Source organism: Mirounga leonina, unplaced genomic scaffold, assembly GCF_011800145.1.
Source record: "Mirounga leonina isolate KUSES-001 unplaced genomic scaffold, KU_Mleo_1.0 Mir_129, whole genome shotgun sequence".
NCBI lineage: Eukaryota > Metazoa > Chordata > Mammalia > Carnivora > Phocidae > Mirounga > Mirounga leonina.
In genome coordinates, this window is record NW_023270323.1 from 78329734 (window position 1) to 78355833 (window position 26100).

The following is a 26100-nucleotide window of genomic DNA, read 5'->3' on the forward strand; positions in this document are numbered from 1 at the left end:
CGTGGTCTGAACCACTTCCTGTGCCTTCCCGCATTTAAGCACCCTTCCAGGGTATGGGGGGGGGGGGCTGTGATTTTTGTGGCTTATGAAACACATTTACCACAGTTTCTGTGGCTCGAGTGCTCCTGTGGGGCTGCAGTCAGGCCGTCGCTGGGGCTGTGGTCCCCTCCGAGGTTTGCCAGGGGAGATCGCTTCTGAGCTGGCTCATGCATGAGCCCCATTTTTTAGATAAAAAACAGAAGCTTAATGGGGTTAAGGGTCTGACTCAAGAAGATACAGCCTAAAGGGCCAGAGGCAGGTGCATTCACCTATTTCCAACCCCACCCCACCTCCTCTGCAAGGTGGGTGCAGCCAAGGGGCGGCTCGTGCTATCCAGGTGGGAAGGACACCTGCTCTGCCTCTGATGGCAGGTGCCACCACTCCACAGATGTCGCTCTGCTCAGTCCTGGCGCGGCCTGGCGTGGCCGGTTCCTGCCCTGACTTCACACATGTCCCTTAGGCCAGGAGGGGACATCAGCCTGGCACCTGATGCTGGCGGGACTCGAGCCAGATCTGCCGGCTGAAAGCCCCTCCTCTCTCTTCCCCATCACTCCCTCGCCTGTCTCCACCCGCTGAGAGCTAGTGCAGGGCCCTCACCTTGATGCAGTCAGCCGACGACCCTGTCATCCTGAAAAGCACACCATGGGCACAAGCTGGCCCATGGTCCTGCCAGTGGGGCTGGTGGCCCTGGCCGTCTGGGTGCTGGCCCCTCTCACCAGCTGGGAGCTTGGGCTCGTTGCACCCCCTCTCTGCTCCTCACTCTTAGGAGGGTGAGGCCAGAAGCCCACCTCCAGGGGGACTGTGTGGTCAGGTGAGGTGACCCACGTGAGCAGTAACTACAGCGGGCGCAGGCTGAGGACAACGCCAGGTCACTGCAAGCGAGCCGTATCCTCCTCATCCATCATTAAGTTAGCCGTGCCGTTGTGTGACTGAGTTGGGGACCCAGCGTGGGGAGAGAGCCAGGCGGACCCCAGCTCACCGCTTGCTGGGTTAGCCATGGCTCTCATCTATGGAAGAACGATTATAACCACAGGGCCTCGGGCAGCCCCCTGGGGTGAGGCCCACCGGGACCCAGAGCCAGTGATCAAGGTGGCCTTTGGGCTCTGGCTTCTGCTTTTCCACTAGAGGGCAGTGGTGGGCGGGAGCCGCCCCTCCAGGTTTGGACCTGCAGGGAGCGGGCCTGATGCCTCCGTCTGGATGGGGTAAACCGAGGCCCAGTTCTGGGGGGGACTTGCTCAAAGCCATGCAATGAAGGAACCACCCCCCCAAGCTCCCTGGGCTCATCCGTGGGCTTGTTAATAATGGGGGCTTGTGGGCAGACACACCACAGGCTGGTGACACGGGAAGGAACCAACGTCTGGGGGGAGGGGGCGTCAGGGGGTCTCGAACCTGGGATCACTGGCACCACCAGCTCCAGGAGCCCGAATTTCAAGGGCCTGCTGCCAATCCTGGAGCTCATAGACTTGCTCAGAAAAGCTTTCGTTCATAAGCTTGCATCCAAAAGATGGTTTTTATTACCACACTGATGGCATTTTTTCTGATGACAGAAATATCACCTGCAGGTTATGAGAGCGATCCACAGAACCCGTGGAGCGTCATGAACGGTTTGTCGCTGACGCCGTCACTTTGATGGCCACAGTGAACGTTTCTTTCCCCCCTTTGATTTTGCTTCTCTAAACATGTTCAAAAGCAGGCACGGCTCCGGTCTGTGGTGTATGGAATCCCCACCCCGCCCCGGGGGCTATGTTGAGAATATCTTCACGTGCTCAGCCACGGTCCTGCCACAGCCCCAGAGGGAGTCTTGGCCACCCCACAGGGATGGGGTGAGGACAGCCCCGTGGCCCAGTCAAAGAAACAAGCTCAAGTCCATGGCCGTGGGGTGTGCGTGACCCCCTTTCAAGTGCAGAGCTGGGATGGCGGCTGCTGGGGGCACCCATGTCATCCCCGGTCCCGGGCCTGTTCATGTCTCACTCCGGTCGCAGGCAACACTGTGTATCCCAGAAGGGAACAGACCCAACGGTCCTTTCTCCACACACATGCTTGTGTTCTGGGATCTCCTAGCGTCTGTGGGTCCTCTTCACTCAGACATGGCCGTGCATGCCCTCAAGGCTCCCCCATGCGGCACGAACCTTGTCTGGGAAGCGGCCCGGTCCAGTCGTGTCCCCTCGGGTGACGGGTGGCCAGGCCAGCCCTTTCGGGTCACGCTGCTGAAAGGAAGGTGCACTTGACTTTATTTTATTTTATTTTATTTATTTCTTTTTATTTCTTTTTTTTTATTCTTATGTTAATCCCCATACATTACATCATTAGTTTTAAATGAAGTGTTCCATGATTCATTGTTTGTGCATAACACCCAGTGCTCCATGCAGAATGTGCCCTCCTCAATACCCACCACTAGGCTAACCCATCCTCCCACCCCCCTCCCCTCTAGAACCCTCAGTTTGTTTTTCAGAGTCCATCGTCTCTCATGGTTCGTCTATTTTATTTTTTTTTAAGCAAGATTTCTAATAGGGTCTCTAAAAGATGAAGACAATACATTTAGGGCTTAGGTGCCTTGTTTTTCAGTGAATTCTGGGCTCCGTGGCGAGACCACCTCCCACTCACCAACGTCAAGGAAACCCTGGGGCTTCCCGTACTGATTCTTTGCCCATCGACATTAGGTTAGGGATGGCAGTGTGGGAGGGCCGTATCACTGAGAGAATTCTCAGGGCCACGCGCGGGGGTGCGGGGGAGCCGTGATCCCTGCGGTCTGGCAGCTGGGGAGCCACGGCTCCATAACCGTGACCCACGAGCTCTCAGCACAGCCCCTTCTAGCTCGCACACAGGGAAACTGAGAAACTGAGGCCCAGAGACAGGTGCGTATGGTCTGCCAGGGAGCTGGGATTAAAAACACAGGGGCCCTCGCCCAGCTCGATCCCATGAGAGAAACTGCCAGGCTGGGGGAGCGGAGCTTCTAGACCCCAAGTCTCCAGCGGTGGGAAATCCCACAGTAGAGCCCCAGCCTGGGGACTCTCGGGATCAGACTGTGTCCACAGGGCTGTGGGGCCTGGGGCCTTTGTCGTCCCACCTGGGAGCAGGCCACTATAGACCTGGCCGGCTGGTCAAAGCCTTTGAAATCAAAGGTGCAGGGGAAGCCTGAGTGTGTGGGGCCCCCTGCAAGGCCCTCAACCTAACCACCTGGAAGCCCCAGTTAGTGACCAGCACGCTGCCCTGGGCACTGGGCGGGGCCCTGGAGGCCAGCCCAGGCCTGCGGCACTGTCCAAGAGCTTGGAGAGTCCCTGGGAGCCCCGGGACGCAGGGGAACTGGCTCAGGGAAGCGGGGTCACAGCTCAGTCCCTGCAGGGCACCCACTAGTGAGCCCGTGGAACCGCCGGTGTGGCCGTGGGCGTCGGAGAGCTCCCCCCACCCACAAGTGGGTCGGGTGGGAATGCCGCCCCATGTAGCCAGGCTCCTGGATTTTCCAGAAGAGCTGGATGTCTGGCTTACTTGTGGAATCTCTACCCCTTGAATTGTTGAAAGGGATTCAGAAGAGTCTGTAGGCTGTGCGTGCTGAGGGCAGCTAGTGGTGGGTGATGCTCAGCGCAGGGGAGTGGGAGATCCAAGGCCCCCCTCCTCCCTGGAAGAAGCCACGTCCTGGGAGTGTGCGGGACACACGGCAAGCGTGTGAGGCTCTGGGGAAAGCTAGCCCATGTCTCTAGATGGAGGATGGTGTCGGGGCTGTTCCACCCGAAGAAGCCCATCGGCCCAGGGAACGGGAGCCAGGCGCCCAGCCCCGAGGCCCAGCATGCCCTGCCTCCCGACTGAGCCAGCGGTGCACCCCCCAGCACTAATCACCCCCTGTGGCTGAGAGTCAGTCTCAGGATGCCTGTGTAAAAATACACATCGGGGTGCTCGTGGGCACTGGCTTGGGCCCCCCACACTCGCTAACCCGCTAACACTGATGGGCTAGGGCGAGTGTCTGCCTCCTTCCGTCTCAAGGACGGGACAGGAAGCACAGAAAGGTTAAGAAAGTTGCCACCTGAGGAGGGAATGGCCCTGGTGGGGGGGCTGGGGGGGAGGTGACTCTGCGCACCTGCCTGATTATCTGAAGGAAGACGTGCCCTTTGGGACCGGGGTGCTGCTCAGACTTGCCTGAGGACCAGGGTTGCTTGGGAACTTGTTAAAAAGTCCAGATTTCTGGGCCTGACCTGGGAGATCCTGACATGGCGGGTTTGGAGTCTACAATCTAATTTTAAGGACAGCCCAGGTGGCTTATCACGAGCAAATATGGGTCACGGGAGACCCTGCCCGTCTTCACTGACCCACTGGGCCCGGCACAGAGTAGGTGCTCAGTAAGTGCTGAGTTCCCCAGCCAGTTTCCCCCAAGGCCCAGCTACAGAAACCAGGACCCCGTGAGTGGGGAGCTCTCCTAGGCCCAGCGAAGAAGGGGCCCTCCCAGCCTCCCTCCTCCCTGGGGCACCCCAAAGTGCCTGCACCCCAGCGGGGGTCTGAGAGCCTCCGGGATCCTGCAATTCCCGGCAGGCTGTTCCCCCCCTCCCAGGTCGGGAATGCTGACCCGGGACTTCCGATACAGATAAGGAGGAGGAAGGTCAGGGAGGAGACTGGGCCCCTTCCAGGCAGGGCGGGCCGCAGCTGTGGGCACGACCAATGACCTGGGCGGACTGCTCCGGCCACCTGACTCGAGCCTGGAGGGCCTGGCTGGCTGAAAACGTGCGCCTTCCTGCCCCGGCCGGCGCCAAGTGGCAGACCTTCCCGAGAGGCCCAGACAGCCGCCGTGTTGGTGTCAGCCACAGGTGAGGGGCCCCAGGGAGCCTCCCTCCCTTCCTCGGCCGGTCTGCTCCCTGGCAGGGTAAGTTCTAGGCCCCTGGGCTGGATCTGCACCAGGAGGAGCCGCCCTTACACTGCAGCCCCCAGTCCGGCGCTCAGGGTCACCCACAGGTGGGGCCGGGGAGGGTGTGCGTGGGGGGGTGCACCCCGAGAGCAGCCTGGTCAGCCTGGGATTCAGGGGGCCAAGGAAGGGCCAGCCTGGTGTCCCCACGTCCGAGAGAGGGGCGGAGAGCCGGGCGGGTGAAGCTGGATGTCCTCACGGTGGCCACTGTGAGGGGGGGATATGCCTCCCCACAGGTGGGGGCTTCTGCAGCACTCAGGAGGCAGTGGCCCCAGGGGTTCTGATCCTGGCTGAGCCCCTGGGGGCAAGTGATTCTGCCCCTCTGCACCTCAGTTTCCCTGTCTGTAGGGTGAGAGCGTCCCAGGGGCCCAGCCCGGGTCCACACTCGGTCAACGGCCGCTCTCCGGTGCTGATGACCGGTGGAGCAGAGCAGGAGCCCTGGGCTGGCGGCGGGGGCCAAGGTCCTGGCCTTCCCTCGCCTCAGTGTTGCCCTGCCCCTCTGTGGACTTCAACACCGGGCTCTCTGCTCCCCTCTTCCTCCAGCCCCCAGGGGCCAAAGTCCCTGCAGCCCCAGGGACTGCCGCTCCTTCCTTCAGGGAGCAGCGAAGGGGCAGCGGGAGAGGGGCGGGGCCTGATGTGGAAGGGACAGAGGAGAGGCTCTGTCCTCACCGTCCGGAGACCCCGCGGGGGAGTTTGCGCAGGCTGCCCGGAGTGAGGGGCCTCTCTGTGAGCCCGGGCCAGGTGCTACTCCTGTCCGCACCTCAGTTTCTGCACGTGCACAAGGAGCCTCGTGACCGCCCCCCTCCGCAGTGGTTGCAGGACTCTCATGGGGCCCGTGGAGGGGTCCTCGTCCTTGATTTACAGAGGCCCCAGGCTGTGGGCAGCACAACCTGCCTGAGGGTAGCGCTGGACTAGAATGGTCTTCCCAAGGCCTGCCTGGGTGGCCCCGGTGCTTTGGCTCTGCCCCTCGCGTCCTCCTAGCCCCGCTGAGCGAGGCTCCCGGGCTGGCCACGGCCAGCAGACCTGGGACTTCGCCCTCGGCCGGCGGCTCCAGGCCTGGCTGCACCTGCCAAGTCTTCGGCCGTAATGGTTCTCTGTCCACACACCTTGTGTGTGTTCCAGCTTGCTGGGACTTTTTGATTTTTTAGAACAGGTCTAGATTTACAAAACAATTGCCAAGATAGCACAGAGTTCTCATGAGCCCTCCCACCCGGTCTCCCTGACTACTGACATCTTACATTAGATGGGTACATTCGTCACAACTGAGGATCCATTATTCTTAAGTAAAGCCCACACTTGGTTCAGATTCCTTTAGTCTTCACCCGATGTCCCTCCCCCATCCCAGGAGCCCGTCTGGGACGTCACGTGACCCGTCTTCCCATCTCCCCAGGCGGCTCTGGGCTGCGACGGCTTCTCAGACTTCCCTGGTTTGCAATGATTTTCGTGAGGAGTCCTGGGCAGGTGTTCTGCGTGGCGTCCCTCCGTGAGGACTGGTCTGATTATTTCTCGTGATCAGACGGGGATCGTGGGTTCTAGGGAGGAAGACCCTGGGGGCGCAGTGCCCGCCCATCCCATCAGGTCAAGGGCACCTGCCATCGACGGGACCGGTCCCTGGGATGGTGACCTTGACCCCCTGGCCGAGGTGGGGTTTGCCAGGTTTCCTGAGCACACAGCCAGCCCCCCTCCTGGCCCTCCCAGGCTGTGCCCTGAGCAGGCCATGCACCATGCACGCCTGGGGACTGGAGGGGGGTGGCGTGGGTTCCCTCCTGGAGGTGGCACATCCACATAAATCACTGGGAGCTCTCCTGCTCGGGAGATCTGTCCCTTCTCCCTCATTCATTCATTTGCTCATTTATTTATGTTGGATAGACTCACATAACTAATTTTATACTTTGGGGTGTAATCTAATACTAATTAATTTCGTTGCTCAAATTTTTCTAGCTTTGGCCATTGGGAGCTCTTTCACTTGGCTGCTCTGTCCTTTGACTCACCCCATCATGTGAGATTTCATTCATTCATTCACTCATTCATTCATCATTCACTTCCTTCCTTGCTGGCGCCACAAGCCAGGCCCATCCTGTACCTTTGCCTGCCTGGTCTTGGAATCAGCCATTTCTCCAAGGGTCCCGATTCCTTTAGTCAGAGAATGGTCTTAGAAAGCAAGATCTGTCTGCACTCTTGAGTGTGCCTGGGTCTTTTGGACGCAGATCTGCAAGTGTGAGTACACTAACCTGTGTGTGTATGTGTATCTCTAAGTTAGTGCATGCGTGCATCTAACCGGGGTACGCACGTGGATCTAAGTACTTTTGAGGGTAAAATATGTCTCCATTAACTGAGACCTGATGTCTCCGCCTCTCATCCATCCCCACGGGGACCGTCCTGGCCCCTCTCCTTCATTCACTCCAGCAGTGAGAAACCTGGCTTTCACCATTTACCGTCCGTCTACTCTATTGTTCAAACTCCCCCTGCTCTGCACATGTGCGGAAGTATAAGAATTTGTCCCCTTGCCTCGTGGGGAGCAGCGTGACCAGCTGGAGCCCAGTGTGAACACATGACTCCTTTGGGCTTCGGTCTGGCGCGCCCACTGCCACCTTCAGTGAGGTTGGCTCATGCGTGGGTAACACGGTCCCTGTTGGGTCACGCTGCTTCCATCCTGGTGTCCCCTGACCTCCTCCTGCAGGTCCTGGGCACACTGTCGCATTCCTTGACAAACGCGTGATGTCATGCAGCCGCCGCCACGGCTCTCGTGACCGGTTCACCGCCCTGCAAAATGCCCATGCTGCACCTACTCAGCCCCCTGCTCGTTTACGGCCCTTCGTGAAGGCCAGCCAGTGTGGGCCCCCAGGTGCTGGCTGGAGCCTCACGAGCTTGACTGCTGGGCTCCTTCCAAGGAGATGCTGTTAGGAGGAGCTCCGACACCCCTGTGGCGCGGGCGGTCGTGTGCTCTGGAGGGGGGGCCGCGGGTCAAGGATGTGGTTTTTTAGGTGCTGGTGGCTCAGCTGCCCTCAGGTTGGCCCCTGCACCTGCCCTCCGCGGTCCTCCACGAGTGTGCTGACCAATGCTGGGTGCTGCTGACCCGGGAGGTGACAGAGGCTCTGGGGATCATTCTGCACTTCTCGCTGGGGGGAGATTGAGCATGATTTCACCTCTTTTAAGATATCAGGCAGGTAGGAGCTGCCTGCTCTGGGTCCTCACTCCTTCTCGGTAGAGTGCTGGGTCCTCTCTGGCACGGAGTAGGGCCAGCGTTGACTGGGGCCAGCTTCTCAGGGGCCGTTCCACTAAAAACAGCCACGGGGAGGGGACCGAGGCCCAGCCCAGCTCCGAGCCAAAACCAGCAATACATTCTGTTTGTTGAAAATTTGAAGGAAAGGGGGCTGGGGAAATACCAGACAAATCCCGACTGAAGAACGTTCTCCAAACACGGACCTGCCCGTCCTCCTCAAAAGTAAGGTCCCCCAAACCAAGGACATTCAAATGAGGTGGTGCCCTCTGTGGCTCCGGGGACAGACAGGACCTCAGGGAAACACGGACGCACTTGCACGAAGCGCGGACCTTGGTGAATAAGGACGAGTCGGTGTTGGCACAGGAGTGTGACGCGTTCATCTCCTCACCTGCCACCCCGGCCGCCCTCCCCGACCCGTTACACACTCGGTTTGTGTTTGTCTGATGCCTTTCTCGTGCGGACACCGGGTTTTAGTTTGGGGAGGAAGAGCACGGGGTGACACGCTGCCCTTACCACATCCCGGCAGGGACAGGGCCTGTCCCTGCTGGCGTCCGCCTTGATCGCCGTGGTGTTTGTGGGGCCCCATGGAGAGCAGTGCTTTCCTGCATTTCCACACGGCGCCCGGCCGGGGGATGGAGGGGCTACACGCATTAGCTGGAATTCTACCCCAGGGAATATCTGTGTCTTCTCCACTTACTTAGGTATTCAATCACTCACATTAGTGTGGGCTTCTGGGTATTTCTTCTGTATTTCAGGTTACAACCTTTATTTTGGTGCTCTGAGGGTCTAGCTTTGGCCATTGGGAGCTCTTCACTGGCTCCTGTGTCCCGTCATTGTGGGGATCTATCCGTCTCTCTGTCCCTTGTCCATCCCTCCCTCCCTCCCCACCTCCTACAAGATGGCACTACAAGGTGCTGGGCTTGGTGTTTATCCCAGAGGGGAGTGCATCTCACCTGCCAGGGCCTGGCTCGGAGCCCTTCCTCCAGGCAGCCTCCCCAGCTGTCTGCAGGCAGGATCCCCGCTGTGTGGTGGCCCCGGGCTCTCTGCGCGTCCTCTGTCATGCTGGCCCCAGCTGTGCCATCTGGTTTCCGTCCGTTTCCTGGGCTGTGCTTACTCCGGAGGGCAGGCCGTCTGACGCATCCGTGCCCCGGTGCCCCGGACTGGGCTGGGCGCAGAGCAGGGCTGGCGGGTTTGGGCTGGGCAATGCTGCCGGCCCCCGACCCCTGCCCGCATTGAACAGCAATGACAGTAGGTGCTCTCCTTTGTGCCAGCCTCTCTGCACGCCAGGGGAGGCCAGAGCACCCGCATTTCGCTCTTCAGCACCCCTGCGCCGTAGCACGTGGCCAGCATGGGAGCCCGTGGGACGGGCGTGCGGGGTGGCTGGGCCCCGGGGCTGCCCTCTGTGAACGCAGGAAGGCCCTGCCAGGGAGAGCGAGGTGGAGGCCGTGCCCATCGCGCAGCGAGTCAGGGGAGCTCCCAGGCTGCCGCCAGAGCAGTGTCGCGGCCTGTGAGTCCTCGCTGCTGGCCTGGGAAGGGCGCGGGTGTGGCCGGTGAGGGGCAGCGGCTCAGGGGAATCGGGGGGCCGTGGGGAGGGGGCTGCGACCCTGACCCCGCCTCTCTGACATGGGTCAGAGGGCAGGAGTGCTGCGTCCCGGCCCTGCCAGGCGCCTTCACATGCACATCGGGGCTCCGAGGCCGGGGACCTCACTGGCACTCACGCCCGGCTCCAGGCCCGCGTGCTTCCCTCCGGCCCAGCGGCCTCCCGGGAGAGCCGGGAAGAAGGCCAGCCACCGGAGGGTGGGCGGCCGGAAAAGGTCAGCGTCTGTCCGACTTACCGCATCAGGTGGCAGGTGTTCCGTGTCCTGCGGGGCCTGGGCCCCCCCTGCCCCCTTTGCTGGTATTGTGTCTGTCATTTAACACACACACGCACGTAGGCCCTTCTGTGCCCGGAGGCGCTCCCATCGTGGGTCCTTGTGTGCTAACCAAGTGACGGTGTATTCGGAGACCCCAGTTCCAGTGCCCACGGGTTCAGGGCGCTCCGGTGCTGGGGAAGGGCCGGCTTGTGCGACTCGGTGGGGGGCGGTTGGGGAGGCTGGAAGGAGGCAGTGTCTGAGGGAGACTGTGGGGAGTGGGGGTCAGAGCCCGGCGGAGCAGGTGACCAGGAAGAGGGACGTGCAAGTGTGGCCGAGGCTGGAGGCTCTGTTGTCAACAGGAAGAGGGGGCTGGTGGTGCCGGTGGCTCAGGGGAAAGGTGGGGGAGGAGTGGGTAGCGGGGGGCAGGTGTCCAGTTCCCCGCCAAGGGGAATGCCCTGCAGCTCCAGCTCCGCCCCCAGGTCCGAGATAGATGGTATCCTGGGCTGATGCGTGCAGACAGAAGGTTCTAGAAGTCCTGACCTGCAGGAGCTCACAGGGCTGGTGTAGATGGAGAGTGCGGGCAGAGGGACACCAGGAGGAGGGAGGAGGTGTTCAGAAGGGGCCTGAGGTCAGCTGGGCGGAGGAAACAGGGAGGAGAGGGCCACTGGAGGCAACACGAGGGAGCTGGTGTGGACAAGGCCGGTTTTGAGGGGTGGTGGGTGGGTGAGGAGGCTGAGGAGGGAATGAGGAGGTGTTGTCGGAAAGGGAGCCGAGAGAGGGGAAGCAGCCAAACACATGCCCTGAACCCTCTCAGTGACCTGGGGGCTGACAGTGTCCCCCTCACCCGTCCCAGCACAGCCCGAGGGGGACTTCTGGGAGTCCTGCGGAAATTCCCACCTTAGCTCTCCGCCCACCCGCCTGCCCTGACCTGGGCCTGGTTTCCAGGGAGATGGTCTTGGCTGGGAGGACTTCCCCGCCCCGGGAGGCTGGGGTTCGGTTAATGTTTGCATAAGCCTGGTTCCAAATCCAGCCCCTGGTGACTGGGCTGCAGAGAATGTCCAGAATTCCAGCCCAGAATTCCAGCCGGGGGCCCACCCAGAGTCAGGAATGTTGGTGCTCTGGGGAGTGAGCTTCGGTGGGACCAGGGTTTCTCTGGGGTCTCCTCTGTAAGCTGGGGTGACCGAGACCTCTCTACCCCTGTCTCCTCTGTGCTAACCCCTCTGGGTCACCCCATGGCTCACAGCCAAACGGTCCAGGGGGTTGGACGTGCCTGTCCCACAAAGGGAGAAACCACGGTGCTCCTGAGACTGGGCCACTCCTGGCTGGATGTCTCCTGAGGACCCCATCTGTCCTTTAGTAGAGGAGGGGGCTACTCAGAGCTGGCAGGCCCTGCAGGGCCCCCCCGCGATGTGACAGGAGGACATGCCCACAGGGCCTTGCTCCCTGAGAGGGCCATGAAAACAGCCTTTATGCATTTCTGACCAGCTTCCTCTGAGGACCCAAGGTGCCTTATTTGGGATGCTGAGAAGGGGCACCCCTCTTCTGAAAGCTCTGTTTCTGGCCAGGTCAGATGAAGGAGCACAGTTCGGAGCCTGCCCGGCAGATACGCCCGGGCACCTGGCCAGCTCTAGGGCTGGCCCTGCCAGGCCAAGGAGGAGCTGCTGGACCGCTGAGTCAGTGGGTCCCTGGCTTGAGGGCGCCACCTGCCCTGACAGGGCCGGATGACCATGACCCAGGCCGTGGCGGGGGTGTGGGCGTCTTCAGTCCCGGCTGAGCTTGGGAAACGCTGACAGCTTCCTGCAACTCTGTGACCTGGCCCGGGGTGGCCATCCATCATCATAAGCCTGTTTGGTCCCAATATCCTTGTTTTGCAAAGAGCAGTTCCTGAAATCTCGGGGACTAGAGCTTTGCTCATCTTTTGATTGGGGTGGTTTCAGCCACTAAGGCCAAAAATAACAAACACAGGCCGAGGCTTGCTGAGCACAGCCCTGTTCTAGGCCTTTATGTGTGTCCCGGGGCAGCTGGGTGCCAGGCTCCAGGCTGGTGGCATCTCAGACCCGGGCATGCTGAGGACGGGCATCTCCAGCCCCACCTTCCCGGTTCCTCGGCCCCAGGCGGGGCTCAGGAAAGTTCCCGTGTGCCTTGGAAGGTCTGCGGTGGTCCTTTGCCCATTTGCCTGTCTGGGAAATGGCACTAGGCCGGGTCACATCTGCATCTTACACCAGGACAGACGATGGGGTGTTGCTTAGCGTGGACCATGCGAACACTGGGGACCCTCTTTCCTGCGACCCTGGGGGAGGGTCCCTCCCTTCCCGCGTTTCGGTTCCCTGTCCGTAAGCCTGTTACCCAATCACCTGTCTTTATGTGGCGCTCATCTCCCGAGCTCTAAGCGCTGGGTCTTGCGAATCCGTGACAGGTTAACTGTGTGTGCAGTGACTGCTGTAATCAGGGGCTGGAGGGAGGCAGGACACACTCCATGGATTCGATCCTGTGCCAGCTTAAAGCCTGTTTCTGTCCCCGGCGCCAGGGCCGGCCTCCACCCTCCACTTGAACCTTTGTATATCCGAGTCCATTGCGACAGGGAACACCTTTGGGCGGCCTCCTTCCTGCTTGGGGGCGGGGGGAATCCTGAGATGCTTTTCCGCGGATCCCCACCCCACCCATCCTCTGCAGCAGAACCCACTCAAGGGCCAAACCCAGTCTGTTTTGTAAATAAGGTTTTACCAGCACACTGAGCACCTACTTGTTGACTATTTGTGTGACCGCCGCCTACTTGGTATGGTCACCATCACCCGGCCTGGACCCACCGACGGCCCTTTGCAGAAAGCGTTGCTACCCCAGCTCTAGAATTGCCTGTGTGGCCCTGGCTTGTTTCTACTGCCCAGGGCACCCGCTGAGTGGGGAGTAGTCACATACCCTACCCCACCCACCCCAGGGGCCTGCACATTCCTAAGATTCAGCGTTATGGCCTGTTGTGGATTAACCCTCAGGGCAAGAGTGTGACCCAGCGTCTGGAGCTTCCATAAAGCTGCATGCCTAGGGTTTTCTAGGTGGAGGCTGGGTTTAAGTCCCCTTCTCTCTGGGCCTGGCCCTGGGAAGACCTCTACACCCCCCCTTTGCCTAGGCCCTCTTCCTCTGAGACTCGGCCCGAGGGCCTCCACCTCTAGGAAGCCTTCCTTGATTTCGTCCTCCACTCCTTTCCATCCTAGGCTTCCCTTTGCCACTGCAAGGATTATCCCAGGCCATTTCTAAGTCTGTCTCCCCAACTTGTCTGTGAGCCCTGCATGGGTGGGGACCTGGAAGGCAGAGCTGAGACAGTGGGACCAAGATCGTGGGTGGCAGGGGGGGAACTCCAAACCCCAGGAAGCAGAGCTATCTCAGGGTGGAGTAAGGGATCCACCAAGACGCTGAGCCATGTGCTAGGGAGGCTGCCGGGTGATCCCAGCTGGGCATGGGGGAGGCCTGGGTCATCACAGTCCCAGACACTCGGGGATGCTTTAAGACCACATGACAAATTCAAAATCGCCTTTTGTCGTCATTTGACTCCAATGGTTGCTATCTGCCCCCTGGGCTAAAAAATAAAAAATAAAAAATAAGCAGAGGGTGGAGGGCAACCTTCAGCCCCTGCCTCCTGCCTCTGGATCGCAGCCTGGGGCTCCGTCCCCACTGAGCCAGGGTCAGGGTCCGAGCCAGGGTCCAGGTCCAAGCCGGGGTCCAGGGTCCAGGTCTGGGTTGGGGTCCAGGTCTGAGCTGGGGTTAGGGTCCGGGCCCAAGCTGGGTCCGGGTCCATGTCTGTGGTCCTAGGGTCTGGCAGGAGCTGCCTCAGGGCTCTGAGGACGGGAATCTCTGCCTGTCAGGGACTGGATTTAGGGAGGAAGAGGGGGCCCCCTGAACCTTCTGAGAATGCCCTAGAAGTTACAGCGGAAGGCTTGACTGGGGGCTTCAGGGCTGCAGCTGGGCCCCCTCCGGAGGTGTAGACTTTCCCAAGGGAAGGACGCAGAACCGGTTTGGGGACTTCCCAGTGCTACCTGGGGCCACATTCATCTTGAAGGAAGCCTTTGACAGTCTTCCACACAAAGGACGCTGGGGAGATAGGGAGCGGCAGTGCGTGTTTAAGGGTGTGTGGAGTGTCAGGGCCCCGCCTTGAGGAGGCCCTGCCAGGGGTCCTTGTCCCTGTCGCTCTCCAAACCTCCGTTTCCTTGCATGACTCCCCGAGGCCGCAGGGAAGACACCGGCCGGGGCTGCACCAGCCTGCACGCCCCCCGAGTGTGGGCTCCAGCGCCCGGTACGCGGCGGTCAGCCCCTGGCCCTCTGCACACGCACGTGCTTTCCCCGGTGACAGTAGCCGTGCCCACGGCATCCACACTGGCTAGAAAATGCGTCTCTTGCATTTGTCCTGAGAAGCCATCCGTCTTCCTCAAATGTGCCTGCCACCGGGGAAAGCGCCTCCGTTGGGTGGTTTGGTCGGCTTCCTATGCAGCGCCCTCGGGAGGGAGAGAAAGGCTGGCCGGAGAGGTGGGCGTGAGGGGAGAGCGCTGAGGACGCGGAGTCTGGCTGTGGACGGCGGGGCAGCACCCGCTGACCCTTACAGTTCGGTGAGACATCCGCTGGTCCCTGTGATGGGAAAAGGGACAGAGGTGAACTCTTGTTCTCTGAATTGCCACCTGAAAATAATTAAAATCAGGGTTTGGTGCTGGAAGACACAAGGATCTGATTCCTGAGAAAACCCCAGACTCGGGCAGGACGTGCCCTCCAGAGCTCCTGGGAGTCGGGCTGTGGTTTCTCTGGCTGCTTGTCTCACGCCTTGGAGAGTCAGGGCATCTGCTTTGGCGCCGGGGACACCTGAGACCCCAGCTGTGTGCAGGTGCCATGGGAGGGCGGACCTGAGACACCAGCTGGTGGCACTGCCCTTGGGCTGGGTGACCCTGGACAGCTGCCAACCCCACGCCTATCTGCCTCTCAGTCCAGCAGATGGCCGTAATATTCACGCCAGGAGGGCTGTATCCCCTGGATCTAGCATCTTCTTGGCAAGTGGCGATTGGAATTTATTACAACAACCGTGTCCGGCCCCAGGGCTATTGCAGGTGTGTGGGGGGCACTTAGAGTCCCCCAAATCTGACTGCCATCTGCACGGGGCAGAGCGAGGCCCAGGAAGTGACAAGCTATCCCACAGGGCCTCAGGACTGGGCTGTGTGGGCCTGCCCCCTGCCCACCCTGCAGGAGGGACCCTTGTTTGGAAAGTCCCCTGACCTAGAAAGCTCATGTTCTTCCTCTGGAAGGCTCTTGGGGGTGCACTTGCAGAATTGGGGTACACTAGAGTTGGGGTGCACTGTGCAGTCGAGACCCTGGATTGGGGTGTGCTGTGTGGAATTGGGCTGCATTCTGTGGGGTCAGTGTGTGAGTGCAGAGTCAGAGTGCTGGGCACAGTTGGGGAAGCCCTTGGAAACTGCCCCGGCCTCGGGCCAAGAGCACAGCTGCGGATACAAACAGGATACAGGGTCCGGGCCCCAGCGGGGGACAATGGCCAGGAGAGGAAATGTGTCCAGGCCCTTTTATGGATGTGGAGCCCATCTGGGGCCTCTTTCAGTACAATTTCCAGAAAAACAAAGCCAAGCATCTCATGTTCTGCACACTGTGGGTTCTGGAACACGGGCTGAAGAGTTCGGGGTCCCAGCTCACAGACATGAGACGGAGGCCGAGAGGAGCAGGGGCCTGCAGTGGGTTGGAGAGGGTGGGCTCAGTGCCCGTGCCGGGCTTCTGCCTGCGGACGCCCCCCCACCCCACCCCGAGCTGTGGCACAGCCAGCCCTGGGCTGCAGGGTGGGCGGCAGGGCCGGGGAGGGCGCTGGTGGAGGTGCTGACCTTCGGACGCGTCCCTCTTTCTCCGTTTGCCTGGTAGCTGCATCTCCTGCTGTCATGGGCCTCGGCCACAGGAGAGGCCCAGACACTCAGCATTTGTAAAATGAACGAACATTCAGGTGTAGCTGTGGTAACGGGCTGCACATGGCCTGCTAGAGACTTCTGCATCTAGTTTAATGCTCGTGAGGACCCAGAGCAAAACCACGGAAGAGCATCTGAGCCCCCTGGGGCTTCTCTGAGAAACCAAAGCACCCAGGGCGTGTGGCCAGCACGGCAGAGCTGACCTGCAAGGTGTGCTGTCCTTGGACGCAGGTGCCCACCTCCCACCCTGTGGGGCAGCCTGAGCTCTGCTCTCTGGTGAGCAGGCCGGAGGAGGCTGTGGGCCCATCTGCGGGCGTCCACAGGTCCCCGGTGCCAGTGCAAAGGGGGGCTGGGGCGCCTGTGTCTGGATGGGAGAGGCAGGCTCGCCCAGGAGAGTGGCCATGGCAGGGGAGCCCCCAGCCTACAGAGAAGGTGCAAGGAATCCAACTTCTGAGGTTCAGCGGGTCCTTGCGAGGGGTAGGGCATCACCATTTCCAGGGCTGTGAAGACAGGCACAGGGAGCTGGGCAAGGTTGGAGGCAGAACTGGGGTGGACGGAGGAGGGTGGAGAGATGGAGGGGCAGGTGTCTGCGAGGAAGGGGTGCTAAGGACTCACACCTGGGAGGAGCTTCAGGACAGGGCACCTGGACCTCATTTAGGGCCCCCTCTTGCCCCAGAGGTGGGCAGGAGGACGGAGCCTCGAAGGCCTGCAGGTCGCTGAGGCTGCGGGGAGCCACAGCGGGGAGCCACGGCGGGCAGGCAGGTGGGCACCCGCGTTCACTAACCGCCCTGTCCTTGGCCTGCTTCCCACTCCCCTGGGCGTCTAGGAGTTTGGGGCGGGATGGTGGCCCCACAGGTGTATCCAGGGGAACCTCCAGACACGATCTCGTCTGGGAAAAGTGTCTCTGTAGGTATAATTAAGGTAAGGGTCTCGAGATGAGGTGGGCCCCAAATACAATACGAAAGGGAAGAGCCACACAGGGTGGCCAGGTGGTGACGGGAGACAGAGCTGTGTGGCCAGGAGCCCGGGAGCTGGAAGAGATGGGAAGGACCCTCTGGAGCCTCCAGAGGGAGCGCGGCCCTGCCCACACCTTGATTTAGACTTCTGGCCTCCGGACGGGGAGGGAATAGGCCTCGGTCACTTTAAGGCACCCAGTCCACGGAGCTTTGTCCCCGAAGCCCCAGGGCATTGGCACAGTGACCATCACAGCTGTCCCTCCAGAGAGACAGCTACTCCTACCCCACGGAGGGGACAGCCTGGACCTCCCAGTGGGAAGCCGGAGCTGCTGTGGAAGCTGCCTCCCCTCTTGCTCTGCGGCCCCCCGGTCCCCTGGGACCCACCGAGTAGCTTCCAGTTGTCCCCGTTAGTCGGCCTGCGGTCATGGGGACGGTGAAAACGTCCTGCCTGACCCCTGGCTCCGTCTGTGCGGTCTCCGTGCAGTGGGACGTGGCCGGGCCGGGCGTGGTGGGGGCCCGAGTGTCAGGCCTGGCTCTGCTGGTGACCTGCTGGGCCCCCCACCTTCCGAGGTTGGAGGCAGCTCGGCCTGGAGCAGCAGTTCGGCCCGACGTCGCCCCCGGGTGACTCATGTCCGGAGGGGTGTTGGGTGGTCACGGCTGGGGCCGGGGGGGCGGCTGGGGGTACTGGCATCTAGCGGGCCGAGGCCAGGGATGCAGCTGGAATCCCGAGCGTGCATAGCAGCCCTCCCCTGTGACAAAGAGCCGTTGCCCACGTGTCCGTGGTGGTGCTTAGTGCCCTGGCCTGGGGGCCTCAGTGTCTGTCAGACCCAGTTCTGGGCTTTTCTAGTCCTCACTGGCCTCGGGCACGTCCCACGACCTCTCTGACCTCAGTTTCACTGTCTGCAAAACAGTCCCATGACCGCCGAATTAGAGATTTCTCGTGGTGGTAATCCAGGCCTGCCCCACACAGGACGGAGGAGAGGGTCGCTGTCCTCCTGATCCCTGGGCCTGGGCTGGGGCCAGGGACGGGCCGTGCCCCTGCCTCGGGGGGGGGGGGGGGGGGGGGGCCCCCCGGGCGGGGGGGGGGGGGGCGTGAGAGCACACGGGAGGGCGGGGCTGCGGGCCGACCCCAGCTCATTTCCTGCTTGTCCCCGCTCCCGGGGAGCCGAGTCCCAGGTGGGTCCCAGAGCCTGTGGGAAGTCAGCGGTGGGGGGACCTGTGGCCCGAGCCCCATCTGTCCCTGGTGGGCCAGCGGGCGGGGGCAGCACCCGGCAAAGGGAAGGGGTGCACACGCGTGCGTGTTGTGTGAGTGCATGTATCTGTGTATCGTGTGTGCAAGATGTGTGTGTGTATCCTGTGTGTGCAAATGTGATGTGTGCATCGTGCGGGTGTGCGTACATGTATGTGTCACGTATGAACATGCGTGTGCACGCGTGTGCGTGTGTGTCGTGTGAGAGTTGTGTGTGGCGTGTGCGTGTGCGTGCACCAAGCGGAAGAGGAGCAGAGCGGAGCAGAGGGTGCTGGGGCCGTGGGGCCGGCGGCTGGGGCACTTCCCCAATCCGGGGGGCCTGGGTGGGAGCCTGGGTGTCTCCATCTTGGGCGGGCGCGTCCGGGCCTGGAGCCGGTCCAGGGAGGAGCTAATGACCAGCGCGAGGCGCACTGGGCCTGCCTCTCGCCACCGGGCCGGCCCGCGGCGCAGGGAGGAAGTGTGGCAGGAAGCAGGGGGTGGTGGCGGCCACCGTGCAGTCAGCCGGGCCGTGGGCGGCTGCCGCCTGTCCTGGCCAGCTGAGACGGCCGCAGGGCCAGCCAGCGAGGAGCCGGGAGCGGCCACCTGGGGCCTGTCGTCCTGCTGCCCCCCACGCCCCCGCCCCTTCCTCTGGGCCGGGAGCTGCCTCTGAGGAGCGGGACGCAGGTATGGGGTGCGGCGGGCGGGGGGAGCGCTGGGGCGGGCGGGACAAGGACTGGCCCAGCGGGCATGGTCCACGGAGCCGGGGCCTGCCGCCCACGGTGGGTCTAAGACTAGTCTGTCAACTTTCACTTTCTTGAAGACTCCTCTGGCATCTTGGGACGGTGGGGAGCAGAGCTGAAGTCGGGGGAGTCTGGAAGGCTGTGGGGGCCCGTGAGGAGACCACAGCAGCCGATGAAGCCCCTTGCTTCTGTGATCTTGCTTGACCCCCCTTCCCGTGGGCACTCAGCGAGCGCATGCCAGGGTCTGGATGGGGCGCGGAGCCGAGTCCGAGTCCGGGTGTCAGGGTCTCGAGTGGGCCCCCACACTGGGGGGGATGCCACATCGGACAGACACCACAAGGGACACCACAGGACAGCCCAGGGTGGCTCTGCAGCTCTGACCTGGCCACTCTGAGGTCACCATCTCTGGGCCTCTTTTCTATCCACTGGCTGGGGATGAGCGCTGTGACTAGGGGCACCGACCACACAGTTGTAGGGGGGGACGCGGACCCAGGACGTGTATTGCCAGGTCCGGCGCTGGGCCCGTGCTCCCAGCACACCACTGAGACCCTCTCCCGGCTTCCAGTGACCCCTCCGGGAGCCCCAGCTCCCCTCCAGCTCTGTCTGTGGCAAAGCAACGTTGGTGGCAGTTAGTGGAGCTGGTGGTGCTGGGAGCCGTGGCCAGGCTCCTGGTGGGAGGCGGGGTGCGGGCCGGTTACGGGCAGGGGCTCCAGTGCTGGGCTCGGCCCCTGTGGGTTCGAATCCCGTCTGTGCCCCACAGCCGGGCCGAGTCCCCGCGGCAGCTCGCCCAGCTTGTGAAATGGGCACAGTGGCACCCCCTCCCCCGGTCATCAGGAAGATTAGGTGGGTGTGCTTGGTTAGCGCCTCAGGGTGGTGGCTGTTGGGTAGGGTGGTCAACAGTGCTGTTGGTGACAATGACACATCCTGTATGGGGCGCTGTGCACCTGACTCACAGAGTGCCGTGATGGAGGTGAGGTGGACCCCGCCTCCCAGCAGAGGAGGAGAAGGTAGGGGGTTACAGGTGAACCAGTGTCCCGGGGCTCTCAACGATGGGAACTGGCTGCAAGGGAGGCTCCTTCCCGCCTCTTCCAGCTCCGGGGCTCTAGGCGCTCCCGGGCTCCTGGCCTCATCCCTTCCTCTGGCCTCTGTGGTCTCGTGGCCCCCGCCCATGTCCGTCTGTGTCGCTCCTCTTATATAAGACACCGTCACTGGATTAAGGCCCCCCATGCAGTATGACCTCATCCTAAGGAGTCAGATCTGCAAAGACTCCATTTCCAAATAAGGCCACCTTCTACAGTGCCAGGATCTGGGGGGACACCATTCACCCCTGTCCAGGGGTGACCAGACAATTCCCCAGAGGTGCTTCTTGGTGAAAGGGACAAGGTCTCCATGGGCCCACGAGGTATTGGTTCTGTACGAGCCCCGTGAGTGCTCCGACCAGACCTCCCCAAACCTGTCCGGGGTTGGGAAGGTACCGCCTCTCCCTCTGTGGACCCACATTTATTAAGCGCCAACTGTGATCGTGGAGCACCATCGGTTTACTCCGTTGACCTCCTTGTGGGGCAGGGGTGTTTGCTCTCACCCTCCAGGAGGGCAGAGTGAGGCGTGGAGAGCTCTCCCAGCCCCCTGGGAGCTGCGTCTACAGCAGGGCCCGGGGCCTGTGAGGCCAAGCGGGGCAGTTACAGGAACCCGCGGGGGGCGGGGAACTCTCCTGCACAGATTGGGCTCACTTCCTCATCTCTGCCTAGGACTAGGAAGCCCCGCGCTGAGATCGTCCCTGGCGGCCCCGCCTGCTCGGGCACATCGTCACTGGGCAGGTGGGAGGGTCTTTGAGCCCAGGAAGCCTTCCCTTTCCTCAGGAAGCTGTCCCTGAGGCTGTGGGGAGCAGGCCACGGGGGGGCCCCCCGGATGCAGACAGGGATGGGCCAGTCCCGACCCAGGGGCAGAGGCCGGCAGGATGAGAGGCTGCCACCAGACCCGGCAGGGTCCTGCGAGATGCCCGGCTGCAGGGGCCCCTGCTGCACCCAGGGCTGGGGAGGACGTGCCGGGCGGGGAGGGAGGCTAACACCCCTGCGTGTCAGAAGGGAAGAGGAGAGAGATGGCAGGCTGGCCTGGCAGCCCTTGTGCATCCGGGTCCTGACACCCAGCTGCGGCTACCAGTGGTGCGGGAGCTGCGAGGGTGGGGGTCCCAGGGGTGAAGCCAGGAGGGAAAGCACCATAGGCTTGGGCTCGGTGGGGGGCCGGCCAGGACGGCCCCTCACGGAACTGTGTCCGGAAAAATGGCGGGGGTCTTCATGCTTTACGAGGATGGAGACGGCACAGGGACCGGGGAACAGGGAGTGCGGGGCCCCTGGGCCTGAATGACATGTGAGCCATTCGACAAGGCTGCGTGGAGAAGGTTCTGGGCATCCTCAGTTTAGCCGTGGCTTCTTCTCTAGAACAGGGAGCAGCCCCCGCCTGCCCCCTCCCCGCCCTCCCTGGGCCAAGCAGCTCTGCCAGAGAGGAGAGGGGCTGCCTGGCCGAGCGGGGGTCCCCTGCGTGCTCCTTGCCTCCTTGCCCCCGCCTCCCAGGCTGTGCCCCTGTCCCTCAGAGGTAGTTCAGGATGGAACTCAGGTCCAGTTGGGAGTGGGGGGGTAGGGGCTCCTGGAGGCATCGCCTCTGCAAGTCTTGCGGGCGTTGGGCTGCTGGGGGCCTGTGGGTCCCTCTGGAGGGGCAGACAGCCCGTTTCACCCCTGTTTCTCTGCAGTGAGGGGCTGTTTGGCCCCAAGGCCACAGGAGGGGCACCAGAGTAATTCCTGTCAGAAACACGGGGTGCTCTGCTTCTGCGACTCCCAGGGCCACTCCTACCTCTCTTTCTTGTCTTTTTCATTTGGATTGTAGGAGCAGTCCTGGCTTCTAATGGGCTGAAAAGCCGGCCTTGCCAGTCCCCAGCAGCGATGCCTCTGGACATTTAAGGGTCCGAGGGGCAGCGGGCCGGGCAAAGCCCCTGTGGGCCAAGGCTCCCCGGAGTCCCCGTCCAGGGAACCCAGGAGGTGAGCTGGCTGCCTGGGCCACGAGCTGAGCGGTGCCCCTGGGACGCCTGCAGGGGTCCGGTGCACAGAGGCTTTGGGGACAGGAGGACACAGGCGGTGTCCAGCTGTCTCGTGTTCTGCCTCCCCCGCCCCACGCCCCATGCTGTTGGCAGTGTGGATGGCCACCCGTCAGCCGCTCTGCAGGTGGTTCCCACCACCCCCGGGGACCTTGCTGACTGCCCAACCCCCTTTCCCTGCCCTCCTGTGCTGCCCGGCACAGAACCCGCCCTCAGACTAGCAGGGGCGTGTGTAGGTGGTTGACAAACACCTGTGTCTGAGGTTCTGGGGACCTGGGTCCATGTCCAGTCCCCTGGGGTTCTGGAGGGAGATGGGCCCAGGGGCTGGTGGGGCCGTCCAGGCTCTGAGCTCCACATAGCTGCCCCTGAACTCTGTCCGCCGCGGGGGCCCTGCCCCAACATCCGCCAGGAAAGGGGGTGGGCCAGGAGGAAGCCTGACTTGCTTCTCGGTTGGCATTGTTGGCCCCGGAGAGCGGGTGAGGAGGGTGCCTGCCTGTCCCTGCGTGCTCTGTGCAGAGGGAATTCCCACCGCCTGTCCTGGGTTTGTTTTGAAATCTCAGAGCTTAGCATCAGGGCTCAGGGAGGCCCGAAACGAGGGTGTTCCCTTGTTTGTGCGACCTAGCAGTGCTCTTGGCAACCTTCCGGGCGAGTGAGCAAGGCCATTCCTTGTCTCCTCTGTCCCCGAGGCTGCTCCCGTCCCTGTGGCCACAGCGGGGGGTCTGGCCCCGCCTTTCCCAGCCCTGGCCCCCCTCTCGGCCCACCCATCACCCCACGTTCCCATCTGAAAGGGGACTCTGTGTTCTTCTTTGTCCTGATTGGTGACAAAGCCCCAACCCCAGGAGCACGGACCGTCCATCTGTAACGGCCTCTCGTCTCTGACCCCAGGAAGTAGTGAGGCATAATGACTGCTCTTGGGGGGAGGCCCGAGGGCACCCCGGGGTGGGCAGCCATCGCCTGTTCTGCCTCATCTGCCTCACCACTTCCTCCTTCCCCACCGTCCGCCACCTTTCCTCCCTGGGCGGCCTGGACCCTGGCCCACTTCTTGACCTGTGGGGTGGGACGGCGTTCCGGGGGCCCTGCTGGAGCCCAGGCCTCTTCCGGTGGGAGCAACAGATCTCCTGGGAACCTGAGACCGGATCACAGTGGAACTGGTGCTTGTGGGAAACGGAACTAGATGGGTGTCTCCGGGGGGCTCTGTTGTGGCCCTAGCTGGACGGGACGCGTGGTGGGCTTGCTCACATCCAAGGCGCCAGGGTGTCCCCCGAGGACTTCTGCTCTGTTCCCCATGTTTGTCTGGCGTTGGCAGGAACGTTCGAGCAGCCACAACGCGTCAGGCTCTGAGCAGCTTCCTGGGGGTCGTGAGCTGGAGCGGGGTCCCCACCTGCTTGCACGGCTTCCAGCCCGCTCCGCCGGGCCCGCGCTGGCCCATGTCTCGGGAAGAGCCTGTGGCGGGGGCTCGTCGTAGTGGGAGAAGCAGCGACAGAGTGACTCACAAGCAAAGCTCTGAAGGATGTGCAGAGGCCCGCCTGGCAAACGGGAGGCCGTCTCTCCTCCGACCCCAACCCTGTGGCAGTGTCCTCAGGGCACCTGTGTTCCCGGGGAGGCCTCCCTGCTGACCCGCAGCCTGTCCTCTTCCCCCAGCGGCCCGCGGGTATGCGGAGCCCCCGGCGCTGAGGCCGCCGCCCGGGCATGGAGGGCCCCGCGGAGGAGCCGGCCCCGAAGGGGAGAGGGCCCGCGGCGGCACCCTCGGGAGGCGGCGGTGGCGGCGGCCACACGGCCCAGAGAGTGGCCATGAGCCCATCGGTCGTCTGGGAGCGAGCAGGGCCCGAGGAGGCCGAGGCGCTTGTCGGAGGCGGTGAGTACAGCACGTGCCGTCCACCCCACTGTCCGGCCGCCCACGGCTGTCCCCCGATGAATTTACCGCTCTGTTACAAACCCTCATGCGCCCACAGTCCTGCTATGTCCTCAGGACAGAAAGCCCTGGAATTGCTCAGAAGGGGGCATCCCTCGTTCCCCGGGAAGGGAACCAGTGGCCAGCCAGGACCAGGCCAGGCCGCTTCCTGGTGGGAGGAGGATGAGCCCAGAGCCGTGGGCACATGAGGCCGAGCCCGGAAGCAAGGCTGGGATTCCTGATCGTCACTGGCCAATGCTTGACTGGGGCCTCAGTTTCCCCACTTGGAAACCTGAGGGGTGGGCTGGGCGATCTCATGGACCCCCCTCCCTACCTCCTTGGGCCCTGGAGGCGAGGGAAGGAGGGGGGAAGGCCCTCCCTGAGCCCGGGACAGCCTGTGACTCCGGCCTCCCCCCAGACTCCCCTGTCCTCACATGTGCACCCTCCTCCAGGCCACCTGCCTAGCTGCCCGTGGGGTCTGGGGCTTGGCACACAGGACAAGCTCAGTAGATGCTTGAATGATCAGTGAACAACGGATGCACTGGGAGGATGGAAACAAAGCCTCACGGGGTTCATAGTGCGAGCTAGAGGCACTTCTTACCTGTTGCCTCAGGCCTTCTGGGCGTGAGGGAGACAGGAAGGACCGGGGTGGCCCCCGTGGGTGCCGACTCAGGTGTCAGACGCCTGCCTGGCCAGCAGAGGCCTGAGCAGCCACCCAGTTCCAGAGCCTGTCCTCCGCTCCGGCCCCCAGGGGCGCCCCCCTGGCTGGCCCCCTGCACTCTGGAGTGCCTCGCTAATCCTGCCAGGCTGTGAGCCGCACCCGAGACACCTCCCAAGGCCGAGAGGGCCCGTGTCCCCCTCGGTGAGTGACGTGCAGAAGGACCAGGACGCAGCCCTGTCTGCCCCAGACCCAGGGTTCCTTCTGGGCCGCCCCCTTCCCTCTGTGGTCAGTAGGACAGTGGCCCCCAAGCAAGGCCACATCCTAGTCCCCAGACGTGTAGCAAAAGTGATTTTGTGGATGGGGTTAAGAATCCTAAAATGGGAAGATAAGCCCAGGGTCAGAATCGGAGACGTTGACAGTGCCTGGCTTCCGGCTTGGAAGATGGAGGAAGATCCACAGGCCAAGGGCGTGGGTGGACGCCTCTGGGAGCTGGGAGACAGACTCTCCCCGCGGAGCCTCCTGGGGGCAGCAACTCTGCTGACCCTTGGTTTTAGCCAGTGAGACCTTTCCAGACTCCAGCCCAGCAACATAAGACACTGGTGGTGTTTTCAGACGCCTCTAAGCTTGGGATAGTCTGTTGGAGCATAGGGAGAACCTCACCCCCCCCATCCTCCTTGGGCTTTTGTGACCTGGAGGCAGGGAATTCGAGGGGTCAGTGGTTTGTATGGGTGTGGGCACACCTCTTTTGTTCCAGAAATATCAGGGGCTTTGTGCCCGCACGGCTGAGAGTTGCCTGTTCTGACCTTGATCCCACAACCTGCTTTATTACAGATGCCAGTCCTCCCCCTGGGGGCTCCGGGCCGGCTGCTGGGACCCCTCCTGGCCAGATGGGCACGTACCCCACAGGTAGACGTCCACGGGTACCCCAATGTGCAGCAGGGTTCAGTATGGGAAGGGCTGTGAATGTGGGGTCCCTGGGTGTGCCCACTTCCCTCCAGCCTCGACTGTACCCTGGACTGTGGGTTCAGAATGCCTGGTCCCCAGACTTCCCTCCCGGGGATCGCTGTGGGGGAGGGGAGGCTGGTAAAGTGCAGATGGCCAGGTCCTGCGCCCAGACTCTGACTCGGCCCCGCTGGGGTGCAGGGCCCAGGACTCTGCCTTTCTGCTTGGGGCCTAAAGGCCTGAGTTGACTGCCCTGGGGGCTGGGCCACATGTGAGGGAAGTGAGACTCTTGGGGAGGGGTCACAGGTGGGATGTGGTAAAACCAGACAACCAGTCCACTGTGTTGTGGGGCCGCAGAGGGACCCGCATCTGGGGAGGGGGCTTCGCGGATCAGCAGGATTTCTGCAGGGCGCAGATGAGGGGAGGCAGCCCTGGGTGGCAGAGGGGAACGGGGCGGTAAGAAGCCCCCGACCCCTGAGACCCCACTCCCGGCCCCCACAGTGGCGGCACAGAAACCCCAGCATTGTTGGTGGTTCACTTTGCCTTGACACCCGCCTGTCCTCCGACGTTCCTTCCGGGGGGCCGGCGCTGCCTGTGGTCATCACGATGACCAGGGGGTGTTGAGCAAACGGCAGATTATTTTGGGTCTGAA

General features: G+C 62.4%; 1 protein-coding gene across 3 annotated transcripts in view; it reads left to right on the plus strand.

Moving 5' to 3' along the window:
* The first annotated feature begins 4805 nt into the window (after window positions 1-4805).
* The window catches only part of SH3TC1 (SH3 domain and tetratricopeptide repeats 1), a 44811-nt gene continuing 23516 nt past the window's right edge, over window positions 4806-26100 (plus strand). The window contains exons 1-3 of one of the 3 annotated variants that reach the window (XM_035005385.1): window positions 4806-4888; window positions 23596-23809; window positions 25338-25412. In XM_035005385.1, the coding sequence (XP_034861276.1) occupies window positions 23644-23809; window positions 25338-25412 (241 nt within the window). In that variant the 5' untranslated portion in view covers window positions 4806-4888; window positions 23596-23643. Of the gene's footprint in view, window positions 4889-18647; window positions 18811-21388; window positions 23810-25337; window positions 25413-26100 lie in introns of those variants that run through there. The other 2 variants (XM_035005383.1, XM_035005384.1) reach the window with 2 other exon arrangements.